Source organism: Lissotriton helveticus, chromosome 1_2, assembly GCF_964261635.1.
Source record: "Lissotriton helveticus chromosome 1_2, aLisHel1.1, whole genome shotgun sequence".
NCBI classification, from domain to species: Eukaryota; Metazoa; Chordata; class Amphibia; order Caudata; family Salamandridae; genus Lissotriton; species Lissotriton helveticus.
Genome location: NC_136058.1, coordinates 146,373,751 through 146,391,886, shown reverse-complemented (window position 1 = coordinate 146,391,886; position 18,136 = coordinate 146,373,751). Strand labels below are relative to the sequence as shown.

Sequence of the window (18,136 nt, the reverse complement as noted above, 5' to 3'; positions counted from 1 at the left end):
TCCTTCTGCAGATGGTGTAAAGGAGGCAATTTTAATTATTTCTTTTTTGTGAATGAACTTTTCTAGCTGTTCGCTCCTGTCGCTGGGCACGGTAGTTGTTGATGTGCCAATTGTACATGTGCTGGTGGTTGGGCTGCTTGGAAACCGTGCGGGATAATATGGCCCATGGTCAGGGAGAGTGTGCGCAGATGCAACTATAAAAACAGAATGACACTGCATTCGCGTGCCACTTTCCTGTTTTCAAAATAGACAAAACCTCGTCAGGATAAACGTTTTTACTCTCAGTATACCACTGACGATGCAGATGATTTGCCATTCCATTTAGTAATTACGGACATCTTGTTTCAATGGACAGACCCGAATAAAACTTCCATTCCCCGCTTTCTAAACAAGATCAATTTAATCAAAGACTTTGAGAAGATCTTTCCACAGACACTCAAGGTTAACACCATCTTTCCTTTGACGGCTTCTACACATAGCCCTGCATTGAACGATTTCACTCTTCCAGAGGTGTTAGAAAAGTGGAGGCTGCCGAAAAAAGATCTTAACCCTCTAATTTTGCATTGAGAGCAAATACCTTTGTATCTTATACTACTCAAATACGCAAAGATTCCCATCCTTGTACGAATGCTTACAGGAAAATTAGGATCCTTCTAGTATATTAGCCTACATGGAACTGGTCTCAAACTTTCTCTCAGATGCATCCTTTGACAGCCTATGGGCAGCTGCATCCTCTGCTGCAGGAATAACAGTATTTGGTCATAGACTACTGTGGATGAAATCTACTGAGAGAAATCAAATCCAAAAGCTAACTTTCATGGGGGAAAGCTGTTTGGTAGTGATCTTGATAACAGTTTATAAAGCAGCAGAGGAAAAGAAGATTCTCAAACCATTCTAGTTGACTTCTTGTAAGAAACCAATTATATTTAAACGTCCTCCTTGGAATTTCCATGGCAAGGACCTTTTTCCTTTTTGAGGCAGGCCTGAGTTTGGGGGGCAGGGAGTGGAAGGTGTGGGGATGGCAACCTTGTTCGGAAATAAAGCCTGGCTTAAAAATTCCTCCCAGCCAAGAAAAGTCCCATAAATGGCTATACGGAAGTTGGGACAAGGTTAAGAATTTTTCTCATCACTAGACGGTTTGGGTCACAGACTAATGGGCCTCCATGAGGTGAGAACAGGATATTGAATCCCATTCATCCAAGAACCTCTTCAGCATCGTTTTAAACCTACTCTGTGGCCCAAAGAAGTCCCAATCAAGCAATGTGGCTAGAAGTTCAAGCACTGGAGGCAAAAAAAGCTGTCATTCCAGTTCCACTGGATTAGATTGGAAAAGATTTTTTGCAGTTCTGACTTTGGTACCCAAGGCAGATGGACGACTAAGATCAGCACTGAACTTGAAAAGCCTCAACAAATGTGTCTGTAGAGACAGTCAGGTTGTTTACTCTCCAAGACATCATTCCTTAACTGGTGGCGATTGAGATTTTATTCACTCTGCATCTTCGAGACGCAAACTTTCATATCCTGATTCATCTATGGAGTCAGCAATTTCTTCGGATTAAGGTAAAGGATCATCATTTCCTGCTCTGATCAATTTTGTTGAGTCACAATATTCTTGACGATTGGTTGCTTTCTCCTCCCTCTCTTTTTAAGGCTCAAGAGAATGAGGCACCAGAGTCCAGCACCAACTGGGCTTCATAATCATTTACCAGAAATCCACCCATCAACCCTCTCAAGAAAACTGGTGTATGGTGGTGCAGATCAACACTCTCAAGTGACATGTATTCCTGTCCCCACTAAAGATGGCAGCAATTCAACACAGCATCTCTAAACTGTTCACAGTTGGTTGCCTTCCATATTCAAACTTCTAGAAAATCAACCTTATGCTCTTATTTAAGAAAAGAAAAAAGAAATACTGGAACTACTTTCAAAACGTGGAGTTTCGAAAAACCTAGAAGCATCTTCGCTTGACCCTTTTTAAAATCTCCAATTTCGAAGAGAATTTTTGAACAAGGATTAGCCCCTTCTACCCTTGCTTCTCAGTGGGCAGCAATTAAAGCTCTTAAGGAAAGGGAAGACTGTTCTAAGATAACACCTCTAGTAGTCAGACTGATAAAATGTGGTGCAGGAGATTTGATTGAAAACTGAAGAGGGTCAGGGATCAATGCGGGCTTTCTTGCTGAGACTTACGCAAAGTGAGAGAAGGCTGATGTGCGGCTAGTGACACATATTAAAGGTATAGAATATGTAAGGCGTACACTGTGTGGGGTATTGCCTTAAGTGATGGAATGTCAGGTTTTATCAGCAAATGCAGGACGCTTACGTCAGGAACTCTGGATACAATGTGGTTTCTCGTTGAATGCAGCATTATTTCAGGTCACCCAATTTGAGGGTAGGCCGCGCACAAACAGAAAGTGCCGACTTTGTTGCTTGTTTGGTTCTGAATGGGACGTACTGGGAGAAATATGTAAAGAACACAGCACCAACCTGATCCCAGAACACGCCAATATTTTTGAGACCTTCTCTCTTCAAGCACAGGCCCTTATGGGGCCATACTGGAACTATGTTTGGGATTACGTCATGCTAGTATACATTGCAGATCCCGCGATGACGAGGGAACACCTGGAACATTTAAGAGGGCTTGCCACTTTTTCCTGTCAACTTCTAGTCATGCGGTTGACTCATAACACATTACGCAATATCACGGGGGAAGCACTTTCAAGGTGGACTGATGAGATTGATATTGTGACATTGGCTCTGCGACGTACTGATGAAGGCCTCTTCTCGTGGATGCACCCTTACATTTGTGGCTCCGTACAGTGAGGATTTCACATATTATTAGTATTATTGTGAATGTTTTTGTACCTCTCCTCTCTTTTAATTATTCTCTATTATTTTGTGGACTTTCTGCATATTGATACATTTATTGTACTCCTTTAATTATTTCTGTTTTTTAAAGTTTTATAACACTGCCCCCTTACTGTATTATTAAGTGTCAGCTCTATGGGCGGACAGGCTAGAATCATGATGGATAGAGATCCCGTCCACTTATGAAAAGGATTCTTACAGGGTGGAATGTGGAAACAAGAAATTGATGAACGATCTAATATAACACATTGTAAATGGTATGCAACCTATATGGTACTATAAATGAAATTGAATTTTGATTAGTTTAAAGAAGGTGTATATATACACCTTCTTCATGTTTCTTTTTTCTCCATCCCCTCACTTCCCCGTTCGTTTTTTTCAGTTTTCTTTGCATCGTAATACAGACTGAGGAACAAGATAGATTTAGAAATCGGAAAATTGTAACACGAGCAGGGATGCAGGTTTTTGTATGGAGATCTGTTAATACTAAACATGTTCATTCATGAATGTTATTCAGATGATAATCACATGTCCTAACACATCTGAGATATTGGTACTCTATGCTGCACAACAAGTTATGTGGGCAAATGTTTTATCAAGTTACCCTCGAGTATAATATTGTATAATGCTTTTTAAACAGTTTTTAAACTTGAGGCCTTGTGGCGTTGGGTGTATAGATTATGGCACTAACGGTAGTGGTGGTGTCTGGCCTTGGAGGTTTTGTCATGTCCATTTTTTCATATTTATGCATATGTATTTATTATGTTACAGCCCTGAGGAAGTCCACATTTTGTGAACGAAATGCTTTGGCTGTTTGCTGTAATGTCTGGAGTGTCTTTCTTACACAAGCAAAAGAACAAAGATATGGAATATATCAAATCTTGATTTGAACAGCCATGGCCAGTGCAGGTAAGAGCGCTGAGGTGAAGGTGGGGGGGTGGGGTCATTGACAGATGACGAGGTAAAATAAAAAATGAAAATAAGCCACTTACTATGCATTTGCCGCATCGCCAAGTGCAAGGTAAGTGGTTTTATTTTTTTACATTTTATTTTACCTCATCTGCTGACTCACCCACAACCCACCCCACTGCTCTTACCTGCACCGGCCACAGATGGATTTGGACTGTCTTGTGTGGAAACCATTTGTTTGGTGCACCACTATTCCTGTTTTTGTTTTAAGATGTGACGATAAGGTTGCACCTCCGGGCAGGGGCTACCTATAGTGAGTGCACACTTCAAGGACTGAAGTCGAACAAACATGTGAATTTGGGACAAGGGAGAGTTGCAGCGTTTTCGGCTTGATGCTCTGGTGGTTCTTTTGTTAAACGTATCGTCGCCTGACCCTTTTAAATCTCAAATTTCTAAGATGTTTTGAAAAAGGATTTGCCCCTTCTCCCCTCACTGGTCAGTGGGCAGCATTTAAAGCTCTTAGGGTAAGAGCAGACTGTTCTAAAATATCACTCTAGTAGTCAGACTGCTAAAACGTTTTCGATTAAAGAAGCTAGTAATTCACAATCCAGTGCCTTCTTCTGACCTTCCTCTTGTTCTAGGGAGATCTTAAACAGCATCCTTTTGATCCCTTAGAACAAGTGGAAATGTCACGACTTTCTGCAAAAACAGTATTTTTAGTGGCGTTCACATCAGCCAAGCGGATCTGTGAGTTAAGTGCTTCGTTAGCTTCCTTTCTCTATTTGAGATTTTTTTCTGATTGAGTCGTTTTGAATTTGTTCCTAAAATTCTCTCTCACTTTCACTTGGCACAAAACATTGTCCTTCTTGTGTATGAAGACTCCGATTCAGAGGATCCATCATCCCTCATGTAAAAGAGCTATAACCATTTACCTTGACTGAATTAAAGAGTTTTTGTTATCTGCCTCACTCTTTGATTCCTACGGTTAAACTAATAGAGGTAAAAAAGCAACATCACAGACCCTCAGTACCTGCGTCGAGCAAGCCATTGCTCAAGGCTATAAATGATTGGGTGAAATGGTACCTTGGGTGGAGGTGGGTGGTGCCTCTCTCCAAGACATGTCAAGCAGCGACATGGACCTCACATCTTATGTTTATGAACAATATAGGATAGATGTGTCCAAAAGTAATTTTGGTACCTGTGTTTAAGTCAGCAATTACATAATTGTTGGTATTCCCATTTAATTATTTTTCCAGCATCTTGTTGTTTTGGCAATTTCTCACACTTGTTACATTCTCATCATATTAGGTCTGGGGCAAGGAGGATGCAGATGAGATTGCAATGGCTCAATTACTTACCAGTAGTCTTCATTACCCTGATTCACAGTCTCCCTCACACCAATCCACAACCCTACCTCCCTGTTGCACCTCCAATGAAGTATTTGTAACCTACATAAGGCGATGGAGTGGGCGGAGTGGAGTATTTATTGGGAGTATGGACATAGAAAAAATGTATACTTGAATGAATGAAAGAATTTATATAGCGCAGTGTCACAGCACTTTTTGACATCCAGAAGGGTATTGCACTGAAAAGTGTATTCCCTCCCCCCCCCCCATCATCACTAGGCTCAGAATAAAATATTTTTCAATTATTTTTTAAATTTTGCTTTATCTGAGATAAATCTCAAGTATTCAGGTAGGTTACTCAACAAACCTGCCACTTTAACAGTAAAAAAAGGAGCCTCCCCTCTGTTATTTCAGAAAACGGGGAACCACCATAAGACCCACAGAGCTAGAACGCAGAGACCTCCCCAGGCTATATGCCACAATACGTTCATTCAAATACATAGGTCCTCTATTGTGGAGAGCTTGGTGTGCTAAAATCAATGCTTTCTGCCCAATACATTGCCGGACTTGCAACTAATGGAGTCTGTTCCATAATGGTTTCGCCGAGGTACAATTTGGAATCTTAAAAAGAAGATGAATTGTCATGTCCTGCATAACCTATAACCGATGGATTAGATAATCTGGTAGACCAAGGTACAGGACGTTGGCATAATTCAGCCTAGTTTTTTTTTTGTTTTTTTTTAAGGGACCTTCGGTTTTACAGCATAGTGAAACTTCCTGTCAGAGGCCGAATCGTCTCATTATGTTAGGATAGGTACAAGGAGGACTACGAATTGTGGTAGGGAAAATTACAAGTAGGTAACTGAGCCATTTTCACCCAACTTGTGAGTGGGGATATAAATCAAGGCACTCACTTGGAAGGGTCCTTTAATTGTGACATGTGTCCGCACACTCCAATGGGTAATGCAGATACGGGCAGGAGGGTTGGGAAATAGGAGCCAACACCCATATGAGCATTCCAACTGGAAATGGACCGAAGAAATTTAGGAAAGAATAGTTGATGGTCTGTAGTTCTAATTCATAAGCAAAATCTGATTTTGTTAGCGTGCCTAGTTAATGACTAGGAAGGCAATTGTATTTAGCACAGTGTTTTTTGAGTAGGTTCGAATTTCGCATACTTTCTCGACTGGGCTACAAGATAGGCTCCTTATGGTTGCGAAATCAGCAAACATCGTCCTTACACATAATGATTTATTTTACCTATGATTTGTGAATGGGAGTCCTGTTTGTCTTGTTTTGTTTCTCCACCAGAGCGGTGCTCCACACACCTGAGCTGGTGCCAGGTGGGGTGATGCAACTTTCTCCTACCAAATAGGTAAGCGAGCTGTGTTTGGAATAATGGGATTAATTACCATATTCTTGAACATATTCTGTGCCAATGATACACTAGGGTTGATTAAGATGCTAATGATCAAACTATTTTATTCCTTGTGGTTTCCTGCGTTTCCGGTTTGGGCGAAATTTCCTCTCTAGCCCGATGCAGGAGACTGAGTAAGACCTGAAATATACAGGTGATATTTTTCTTAACTTTATGCAGTAGCTGTAATATCTAGGTCCTGAAGAAAGCAGTGGTGTATCTATAGTCACAGATGCTGAAACATGGTGGCCCTATTTGCATGCGGATATTTTGCTAAATCTGCTTTTCTTTCATTATTTTAATGTTGGGAGATTTGAGGGAAATCATTAAAATTGTTCACCCCCACTCAATCTCTACCCAATTTTATTACACTATATTATTTTCTTTCATCACACATTCAAGCACTGCAATTCAGTTACCCATAAGCATAAAAAGATTTTTTCGGCCACTCACCTCACAACCCCTTCATCTGTCTTGAGTAGTTTTGTCTGTCATAATAATTTCTAGTGACAGACTACATACTCTCTCCTGGGCATGGAGAGCCTAGATGATGAATAGGGCGGTACCGAATGGGAACTGATGGGCACTTATATCCAATTAAGGAATTGAGTATTGTTTATTGCACATTTTGCACTAATTACTTTCTTAGTCATACTCCAGGATACAGAGAGGAACCCTTACTCTTTCACTGACCTACAGACATCTTTTTGTTAACGACTGGAGACAACCATTCAGCCGCCTCCACTGTTTCAATAACGTTTTCATCCAACATTTGCTTGAGAATATCCTTATCATGAGCAGTAGCAGCCAAAGGGACTCTTCTAGCAACATGTTTTGACAGGTATAACATCTTTTCTTAAGCTTATCTTATGTTGAAATCCAAAGGCCTCCCGTAGGACCGTGCTGAAAACGTTTATCATGTCATTATAAAATACTTTGCACACTGTCATCATTAATACACATCATCTGTTGTTCAGCTATCGGATCTACTCTATTGTTAAGATCGTACTGGTGAAGCCACCCTAAAATGGCTGGACCTTCTGGGGAAACATAAACCTTCCCTTCGGTTGACCTGTTATGAAAAGCAATTGTTGCCTCCATATATCCCAGAACACCAATGTTGGCCCCTTGATAACCCTTCAAAATCACATTGGATGGGATCAACTGAGCACCTTTCCAGGAAGAGTTGCATAGTGATTTTGGAATGATAGTATAGAGTGATCCAGTATCCACCATTAGAGACATCTCCCCATTGATCAAGAAATCCGCATTGGTACGAATCCTGTTCCTATTCAAATCAGTGGAGGTGCTGCTTTCTCCCTTAAGCACCATGATCTTGACTTCATTGTTTTCCTCGTCCTCCACCAGTGCTACTTTCTTCCCTGTGGTTTTGCACATGCGGGCATAGTGCCCCTTCTTCCCACACTTAAGACACTCCTTACCTTTAGCAAAGCAATTCTTTGAATCGGCCCAATAAAAAGTACTGCCACACCTATGACACACGACTTGAGCTTTTTTTGTCTTACCAAAGTTAAACTTTTATCTGAGTTACGTTTTCCACTGGTGACACGACCTTTACTGTATTTACCACACACCACATTCACCTCCACCAACCCACTGAGAAGAGTAGCTACCTCCAGCCTTTATCTTGTTGGATGGTTTTCATTTCCTTCTTACATTTTTCAGACTCTTCTACCACCTTAGCAATAGTAATAGCTTCTTTTAAAGTGAGATTGCTAGCTGTGCAATAGTAATAGCTTCTTTTAAAGTGGGATTGCTAGCCACCCACAGCCTCTCCTGAGCTTTCTTGCTGTAACATTGAATGATTAGTGGATCTCTAATCATATCATCTTGCACAGGGCCAAATAACTCCCTCAACCTGGATACAAACTTATCAAAAGTTTCATTAATTTTTTGTGGTGGAGTAAAAAATGTGTGTCTTCGCATGACCACGTTCTCTTGCTTTGCAAATCTAATGCGTCATCTAATGATAGCATCCTTGTAACCATCATCTACCTCTTCTCCAGAAGCTGGGAGGTATTTAAATATACGTTGAACCTCGTTTCCTAAAGCACCTACCAATAATGCTTTTTTACGTACTGCAGAAAACTTTGTACCATCTAGCACCACCAAATAATTCTCAAAATAATCACACCAGTCCTCCCATTCCATGGATGGTTCCCCAGCAGACATAAAAAAAAGGAGGTGGTGCGGTTATAGTATTTGCAATATTCATGTTAAACAGAAAGGAAAATTACCAGTTATCAACTTTCAACAAGCAGATACAGTGTACATAACACAGAGTAAATAAATACAGGCTCTGGTGTGCGTATCACCGCTGTATTTACTCTCCAAATGACTTGTGACACGCTGTTTGTAAATGTAATTGGTGTGCATGTCACCGCTGCAGATCCACATAAATAAATGATTACAGGCTCTAGTGTGCGTATCACCGCTGCATACGCTCTCCAAATAACTTGTGGCACGCTGTTTGTAAATATAATGGTTGTGCGTGTCACCGCTGTAAAAAGACACAATGTCAACTTTGTGACATGCCGTGTATACCAAGAATATGGTGTGTTTGTCACCGCTATAGCAAACAATGGATTTTGCCACTAATACTGGCTGCCGTTGTTTTGAACATTAAGGCAGAGACCAGAGACGGTGTAGATGAGTGGATAAATGACAGCACAGAGAAGGGCAGCTGGGAATAAAGGCAAGAGTAACGATGCTGCAGACCCGGTAACAAGCCCTGCAACTTTAATTATTGCAGAGGCAAACTGGTAGTTACCGCCCCAAAGCAGTGTCCAATGAGCGCGCAGCAGCTTCACTTGAGGAGAAATTGATCCCGCCTCTGCTTACAACATAAGTATCGGAGTTAACGCGCAGGACGAGCACCGAAGCAGGTAAGAACTAAAAATCCCTTCACGCGCACATACATTTGTAATGTACCTTGTGCTGGTAGGGATGAACAAATTACCGCCAGTGTCAATACGAGTGAGGCACTATCGTAGAGGAGTACTCGATCCGCGTGGCACTGCACAGCATAGGTTCGTGATTTGGCAGGGGGATCCGCTTGGCTGTCTCCCTCAGTTCCAGGTCACCGCCCAACATTTGGTACATAAACGGAGAGGATTCCTTAGGTGCAATTAAATGTAGTTTTATTTCGAGAAACAGTGCGGACACCTGATCAGATGAGCCAGGGAAAATCGCCCACTTCCTACTGCCAAACACTACAACCTTGGGCCCGGAGCATGCAACAGAGCTACGTCCCATGCCACGAGCCCGGCAGCCAGAGGCAAGCTGTTCAAGAGCCACAATAAACATAGCAGGCGTCTACCCACTCTTCACAGGGTTGACGCCGTCCCCGCTAAGAAGTTGGGCTCCACAGAAATATGCTCAACTTGTCCCAGTGTAATTTTCAGACATCAGGACACGTTCAGCAGCGTCTGCTTTCGATTCCCAGTAGCAACGAGCAAGCAGCGAGGGAGCTTTTTTTCACCTCCAGCTGGGCATAAGTTATGGGGCCATCAGGCCTCCTTTTGTTTGAATATCCTGACTGGAACCTCACACCTAAATGTAAATGCCACGGAGGAGAAACAAAGGCAGACAGCTTGTTATCTCTTAACAAGTACTTAAGAAAGGCAGCTTTCGCCTTTGTCAAGGCCCTGTGTATAATAGATGCATGCACTCTAAGAATGTCAGGTGTGTTTGTCTGTCCGAGTATTTACACAAATAACAATTTCAATAGCACCATTTTATTTCTTTTATAGCGCTATGCTACCCAATGCAGGGTGTCAGAGCTCTTTACGTAACATACACATTAAACATTGGCAATAAACCATGTACATGTGTAAATCAATGTACAAGTTAAGTTACATGAGACAGTGAGGGTCACAAGATGTAGGTGTTACATGTACTTCATACCTCACTGTGGTCTTTTAGGAGGATTACAATTTATGAACTGCAGGTAACAAAAGGATCTCTGTGTTAAAAGCAACAACCTACTTTACTACCTACATAAAATAAAAATCTGACATCTTCGTGTTAGATAATGTGCTTTGCAGGAGACACATTTACCTTCTCTACTACTTTGATTGAAATCTGGAACTTAAAGTACAAATCTACAGCAAGTGCATGAACCACCAGAGTTATCTCACCATTATTACTGTGCCCCGAGATTTACTGGGCACCTTCACAGCAGATGCCTTAATCCAATCTAATGTAGACTTTGTGAACCAATTAAACATAACAGATCGACTACCCTGCTTCTCCTTGTTGCCAATTTCTTTGAGGCTGTGTTTAACCCCTTGCACGCTCATGACGAGCTGAGCTCGTCATGAGTTGCGCCGCTCGCATGCTCACGACGAGCTCAGCTCGTCATGTAACGCGGCTTTTTTAAAAAAGCCGCACAGCGCAAAAAAAGCCGCCGCCCGCATGCGGTTAAAATACATAAATGCATTAGTTGAGGGCCAGATTTTGTGACGGGATTGCGCTACTTTTGGCACAACCCCAACGTCAAATCTAATTGGTTAATTCTCATAATGCGCTTAAATGTACACATGATATACCTGATAAACTTATGTGTGAGGTCTTAATATCTGATGTCACTTCTTGCGATGTCACTTCCAGTGAGATCACTTCCTGTGATGTCATGTGTAATGTCGTGCATCGTGACATTATGCGCTGTGAAGGCACGTGTCATGATTTCACTTGCATACTGAAGTCCCCCCACTTCTTTTTTTTAGGACTTGTGCCCTTCGGATGCCTACTGGTCTTGGCAGAAGCCAAGACTGGAGCGCCACATTAGGCAAGGGATCACCTGGAGGGCAGACCTCGGCAACCCCCAAACCTCCTTTGTAGCCATCAATAGCAACTGTGTTGAGCTTGATAAACCCAATCACCCAGTCCGCACCTACTCAGCATTTTTTCCTCATTTTTTCCTCATCACCACTGCTCTCCTAGGTACACCCATCTCATACCCCCCTCGCACTCTCTCACGTCCCCAACATGGCCACCTCTCGAGTTAAGGATGGAATTAACCGCTACAAAATCATCTATCCTCCTGGCCAAACTAAAGCTTCAGTTAAACGATTGAAGCATAAGACTATTGAACGTTTCCCCAATTCCCTTTTTGTTGACCGATTTTACAATTGTCGTTCTGGGAGGCGCAAAAATGATTTCATTTTCTTCACTCACGACACCCCTTCTTGGTCCTCCAGCTTATTTAATTCCCTTAACGTCACCTCCTCCTCCTCTATCCCTCATGGGAAACAACTAAAGATTTCCCCCTCTGCGTATTTCAACGGCTCCCTCACCATCTCAATCTATAACAATGGTACTGTCTTGATCCAAGGCAAAGACACCTATCTCTCTCTCTTTGACCACCTCTTCCCCTCCCTACTCCCCTCCTCTGCGACCAGGTTTTCCCCTGACTCTCCATCTAACTCCACCCTTTACTCCCTTTCTCCTCCCCTGACCCCCCCTACACTCGGGAGGCTCAGGTCAGCCCTCTTCCCTCCCCCTCCCTTGTGCCCTCCTCTCCCTTTCCTCCCACTTCACAGTATGCCCCCCCCTTCGTCACGTCAGCCTTACCACTAGGCAATACGCTCCTCGTCCAATCTGCACCGTCCCGGTACCCCAATCTCATCTCGTCCCCCCCTTTTCCTTTCTGCTACTCCCTTTTTTAGTCCACCCCTCAGCCAACCTCCTCCCCCACGTAACTTTCCTTATGCTCCCCTCATTCCTCCCTCTCCCCCTCTTCTCTACCCCCTCCTCCCCTCACTTCTTTCCCCGATGTCTTCACAATCCCATTGCATCTCTCTCCTTCCCACCACTCCGCTAGCAATGCGGTGCTGCCCCCTTTACCCCCCCTGGTAACCCTTTCCATCTCCCCCCATCAGGTCCAGCAGAACCATTTCCTGTCGTCAACTTCCCCTTCTCCCAACCCCCCCCCCTCACTCTACAAGATACCGGTTCCCTCACATCCACCTCTCCTAGCCAACAGGACCTCTCCAACCACCTCCCCTCTTTTCCTCCCAAACCTCCTACACTCCTATGACACCTCACAGTCCTCCCCACTCCTTCTTCCCCACCGTCTTGTTCCGCACCCATCCCCCCTAAACATGTCCTAAATTCCTTTCCTTCGTGCAACGCCAAAGACAACTCTCCCTTCACCTCTGATCACCAACCCCCGCCCTCAACCTCTACCTTTCCCCACCTATGAACCCTATACCTCAACTCTCCTCCTGTCCTCCCACCTCTCCCTGCCTCCCACCATCTATACCACCCCCTCCTTTTGCCATCGAGACACCCAACCTTCCGTGCTCTGCCCTACTCTCTCTTGAAAATAAGCTATGCTCTCTTATCACCTCCATCTCCCAGCTTGTAGCTTCCATTTCACTTTTAAGATCTAAGATTTCAACTTTCCCATTCTCATCAACTCCTCTGGAAAACTCTCACCTTCCCACGAGATGCACCTCGCCCCCTCACACCATTATAGCCAAGCATAACCTGTCGTCTGCAAACATGGCTCACTCACACAAGCCCTTGAACGCCACCCTTCTTCAACCAGCATCTCCGAGTAACCCAATTACCTACTCTATTCCAACCATCTCCTCTGTTAGAACCAAGCATCCACCTAAACCCTCCCGTGCACCCCCATATAGGTATAATATCCCTATCACCCTTCTTAGCCCAAGTGCCCCCGTCACCAAAACAGTCTCGACAGAACTGCGATGCCTCCTCCACAACTGCAGATCTGCAATAAAACACAAACTCGAAATCTCTGATACCATCACCCTTCACAATATTGACCTGTTACTTCCTAACAGAGACCTGGTTCAACGATACCTCTCAATCTATGTTTGATCTCCTTCTACCCACAGGCTACTCTATTTTCAGGAATGACAGACCTATCAAAGTTGGGGGAGGTGTTGCAGTCATCTTTAGAGACTCCCTTCAACTCAAGGCTTTTCCCATCAGCGCCTTCCGCACTTTTGAATGTCTATCTCATGAGCTTCAACTACACCACCGCTCACCCCTTAGATTCCATGTCATATACCGCCCACCTGGCAGCGGCCCTTCGTTTATGGAGGAACTCACTGACTTCATCAGCGAACACTACGCACAAAGTGACAATCAGACCTTCGTGGGTTACTTCAATCTCCACTGGGGCTCCCTGCAAGACTCTTCCGCGCACTTGCTGGCCTCCTTCCTCTCTACAAACGATCGTACCCAACACTGCACAGAATCATCACACTCTAAGGGCTCAATCCTGGACCTTGTTATTTCTAAAGCAGGCATGCTTTCTATCGCTACCCCTATTCACTTAAACTGGTCTGACCACCTCCTCATTCCATTCTCTCTTCTCCTAGCACACTCTATTACTCTTAGCCAACCTAAGAGGGCTACCTCCTGGTTCCGTGACGCTAAAAATATTGACACTGTTTCCCTCTGTGAATCAGCTTTGCTGTCACTTCCAAGGCTTGACCCGAACCTAGATGTTGATGATCTCACCTCACAATGCCTCTCAGTCCTTGCAGTCGAAATCAATAGCGTCGCTCCTCTCCAAAGCAAAAAGAAAAGGCCCATTCCCTCAGCACCCTGGTTCAGCAAATCCCTATTTGAAGAAAGGAAGCACCTAAGACTCCTGGAGAAACAATGGAGGCATGCACCCTCCACCGATAATTTGGCCACGCTTCGTTCAGCAAGATCCAAGTACCACAAGCACATCTTCCTTGGGAAAGCATCACAATTCAGAACCCTCCTTGACTCAGCCAAAAATAGACCCAAAAACCTATTTGATCTCATCAAGAATTCTAACTACTCTCCCCCAACCTCCAAATTGGAGGATTCTACAAAGAAAGCTGCTGATTTCGCTGTGTTCTTTGATGAAAAAGTGAAATCACTTGTGGTTCAGGTCGCTCATCCTACCCCTCCAGAGGAGAGCAAATCACTAGCCATCTGGCAGAACTTCGACCCCATCTCTAAAGATGTCCTCCTCAAGTGCATCCTCGAAACAAAGCCCTCCAACCACTCGCTCGACCCCATCCCTAGTGCCATTGCCATTGACTTCTACACCCTTTCTCTTCCCTATTGGACCACTCTGGTCAACCTCTCCCTCTGTCAAGGCTCCCTTCCTGTTCCCTTCAAAACTGGGCAGGTCACCCCTCTGCTTAAAAAAAACTACTGCGGATGCGAATTACCTCAACAACTTCCGCCCCATCACTAACCTACCCTTTCTTGCGAAGATCACAGAAAGATGTGTTGCGAAACAACTCTCTCGTCATATCAAGGACAATGATCTTCTTGACAATTTTCAGTCCGGCTTCATCCAAAACTGCAGCACTGAAACTGCCCTGCTGCAAGTGATCGATGACGCACTGCGAATACTAGACTCGGGGGGGGTCTGGTCTTCTAATTCTCCTTGACCTTTTTGGCAGCCTTTGACACTTAATCACAACACCCTCCTCAACACTCTTCAACAGAGAATGGGCATGGAGGGGACTGTGCTTAAGTGGTTTGCTTCTTTCCTTTCTGATAGATCCCAAATGATCAAAATAGCAGACAGTCTTTCATCTCCTTTGGCGGTGGGTCAAGGTGTTCCCCAAGGCTCTATTCTTGCACCCACATTGTTCAATCTCTATTTGGAACCTCTGGGAAATCTCCTAAGTAAATCTGGGGTCAACTATCATCTCTACGCTGACGACACTCAAATCTACCTCAAGGTTGCCTCCACTCACGATCTCTCTGTCCTAGGCTCTACCCTCGACTCCATTCATAACTGGATGTCAACACATCAACTGATCCTGAACCCCTCCAAAACTGAATTCCTCCTCCTCTCCTCCTCACTTTCTCCTCCCCCGGTTCAATCATGGATGGACCAGATGAATCTGCTGAACAATAAACCCATCATTGTCGACAGCGCAAAATCCCTTGGTGTCATACTCGACACAAAACTTAATCTACTCTCCCACATTAATTCAATTGCAAAGTCTGCCCGATACCAACTGCGCCTTCTTTGGGGGATTCGTCGCTTCTTCCCGGAGCATGACCTTAAAACCCTGGTCCAATCGCTGGTCCGCTCCAGACTGGACTACTGCAATTCTCTTCTGACTGGCCTCCCCAAATCCCACCTATCCCCCCTTAAGTTTGTTCTACATTCAGCAGCTCGTTTCATTTATGGGGCCAAAAGAAGCGACCACATCACTCCCATGTTATCCTCCCTCCGCTGGCTTCCCATCGAGGCTAGAGCTATCTACAAGACTGCCTGCATCACCCACAAAGCCTTGCACTCCTCCTCTCGGCGCTACCTGGCGAATAAACTGAAACTCTCTGGAGGCTCTATACCATCACTAAATGCGGAAAATCTACTGCTTGAACCTCCCACTTTCAAGAAGGAAAGATCGATGGCCCAATCCTTTTCAGGCAGCGCAGTGAGAATCTGGAACTCACTTCTGCCTCAGCTCCGGACCACCACCTCCTCCCAGGCCTTCAAAACTGACCTCAAAGTTCTCCTCCTTCAAAGACACTTCCAAATGTAATCCATGCCCTCTCTGTTATCTGAAGGAAGCCCTTCAATTATTGAAAAATCTACTTTACATGACTATGGAAGTGTCTTCCCAGTGTGTTCCTGTGGTTTGCGAGTCTGCCATTTATTGCAGTATTATCCTTCTACCTGTGTTTGGTACTCATGTGTAACATGCACCTGTCACTTTCTCTTGTAAAACACTGTTTTCTACCTCTTACTTTTGTTTGTTTTCGATACCTGCACAAGTGCCACCAGTGCCTACGTAACGTTTGTTCTTGGCTTGAGTGTCCTCCATATATTGCAGGATTATACCTCTATGTTTATTTTGTACGCTTTTGTAACCTGCACACGTCACTTTTTCCTCCTGCAATGCACCGTTTGCTCTACCTCTTGTATTTTGTTGGCTCACGTTTGTCACTTTTGTAATGCACCGTTTGCTACCTCTTGTATTTTGTTGGCTCACGATTGTCACTTTTGTAATGCACCGTTTGCTACCTCTTGTATTTTGTTGGCACACGATTGTCATTTTTGCTTCATTTAATGTAACGTTTGCTTTTGTATTTTGCTCACCTGTAATCATGTTCTCATGTATCAGTTATGTTCCTATTGTGAAGCGCTCTGACACCTTCGGGTAAAGTCCGCGCTATATAAAAACGCATAAATTAAATACATTTCTCTGAGCCTCCTACCTGTGCCTGGATGCCCCGCACGCGCTCGTCGTGTAGCTTGGGGGCGCTACACATCTTGAAGACCAGCCAGGCCCGCAGGTAGTAGTAGACGTCGAAAATCACGGAGAGGGGCAGCAAGAAGAGGCAGACGAAGATCCATCGGTGATGCACGAGCACGTACTCCAGCCCGCGGGCGCGGAGCCACAGCAGGCAGAGCAGCAGCAAGACGCCCAGATACACAGCCGTGTCCATGCTTTCGAGGACTGAGCGGATCGGTATCTTCACACACGCGGCAAGGTCGCTAACTCGCCGGTCTCTGATCCCTGTGCAACGTGAAAGCCCACTGACACACCCCACGCTCTACCTGCACCGCGAGGTCCCACCATCAACGCCGCAAGGAACCCAATCACCGTTGGCCGAGGAGACTGACGTTCTCATTCCCCTCTTCTTATTGGTCTCAGCTGCTGCCATCAAGTGACACCAGGGTGGCATGGCACCTTAAACTGTCCAATCGATTCGTTCGAGAGGCTCGGACCACGCACTTAGAGAAAGCGATTGGAGAGGTTCCAACCATCTCAGGAGGGGCGGGCTCTCAGCTGACAGGTCGATGGGCGGGTGACGGTGCTTTCCTCGTGGTCTGTTGTTGACATTTTCAGAAGTGGTGATTATCAGTTCAGAGCTTCAGACTGCATCTATTCAGGCCAGTCTCGCGGAACACTTTTCTTAGCAAGTAAGTTTAAAAGTGCCTCACAAGTAAGTTTAAAAGTGCCTCACAGGTGAAACCGTTTTAAGACCCTGGCGGCTAGGAACTCCTTAAACTGTGCTAAGAAAATGAATACCTGTCTTTAAAAATGAGGGCAAGTAAATTATTATATTTGCCTCTGAGTTCTACATTTGGCACCAGAAACACTGAACATTTTTGTATCCTCCAACACGCGAGTACCCACCGTAGATGCAATTACAATGTTGCATGTGCCCATATAAATTAAAGTGATAGCAATATCGGTTACTTTTATATATTCTTTAAAAGGGGGGACCCAGGGAGAGCCAGGCGCGAGCCGGTCTCTTCCTGGGTAGGTTCGCGCGAGGATCATGAACCAGGTGGGGTTGATTAGCGGAAGGGATAAAAGGGGAGGCAGGCTGGCGGTTAGGAACTGCGTGGCGGGAGGCGAGAAGGGAGGTTTTGTTTTGCGCTTGTGTTACCTTTGCTGGGTCATGGAGGAAGCGGCGGAGGTCAGGAGGGCTGTCCAAATCCTTTGTGCGGCAGGGCGTGAGGACTTGTTAATGCCGGGCGTCCCGGCGGAAGCGTGGGTCGGCATGGCCCGCCCCCCTCGCAAGGCTTCGGAGGGCGTCGCCAGGGCTGTGGAGGCGTGTTTGTCGCCGGGCCCGGAGGACGTAG

General features: G+C 44.8%; 1 protein-coding gene across 1 annotated transcript in view; it reads right to left on the bottom strand.

Moving 5' to 3' along the window:
- The window catches only part of DHCR24 (24-dehydrocholesterol reductase), a 164,221-nt gene extending 147,084 nt beyond the window's left edge, over positions 1-17,137 (bottom strand). The window contains exon 1 of the mRNA XM_078670222.1: positions 16,759-17,137. Coding sequence (XP_078526348.1) covers positions 16,759-16,989 — 231 coding nt within the window. The 5' untranslated portion in view covers positions 16,990-17,137. The remainder of the gene's footprint in view (positions 1-16,758) is intronic.
- Between the last annotated feature and the right edge of the window lie 999 nt (positions 17,138-18,136).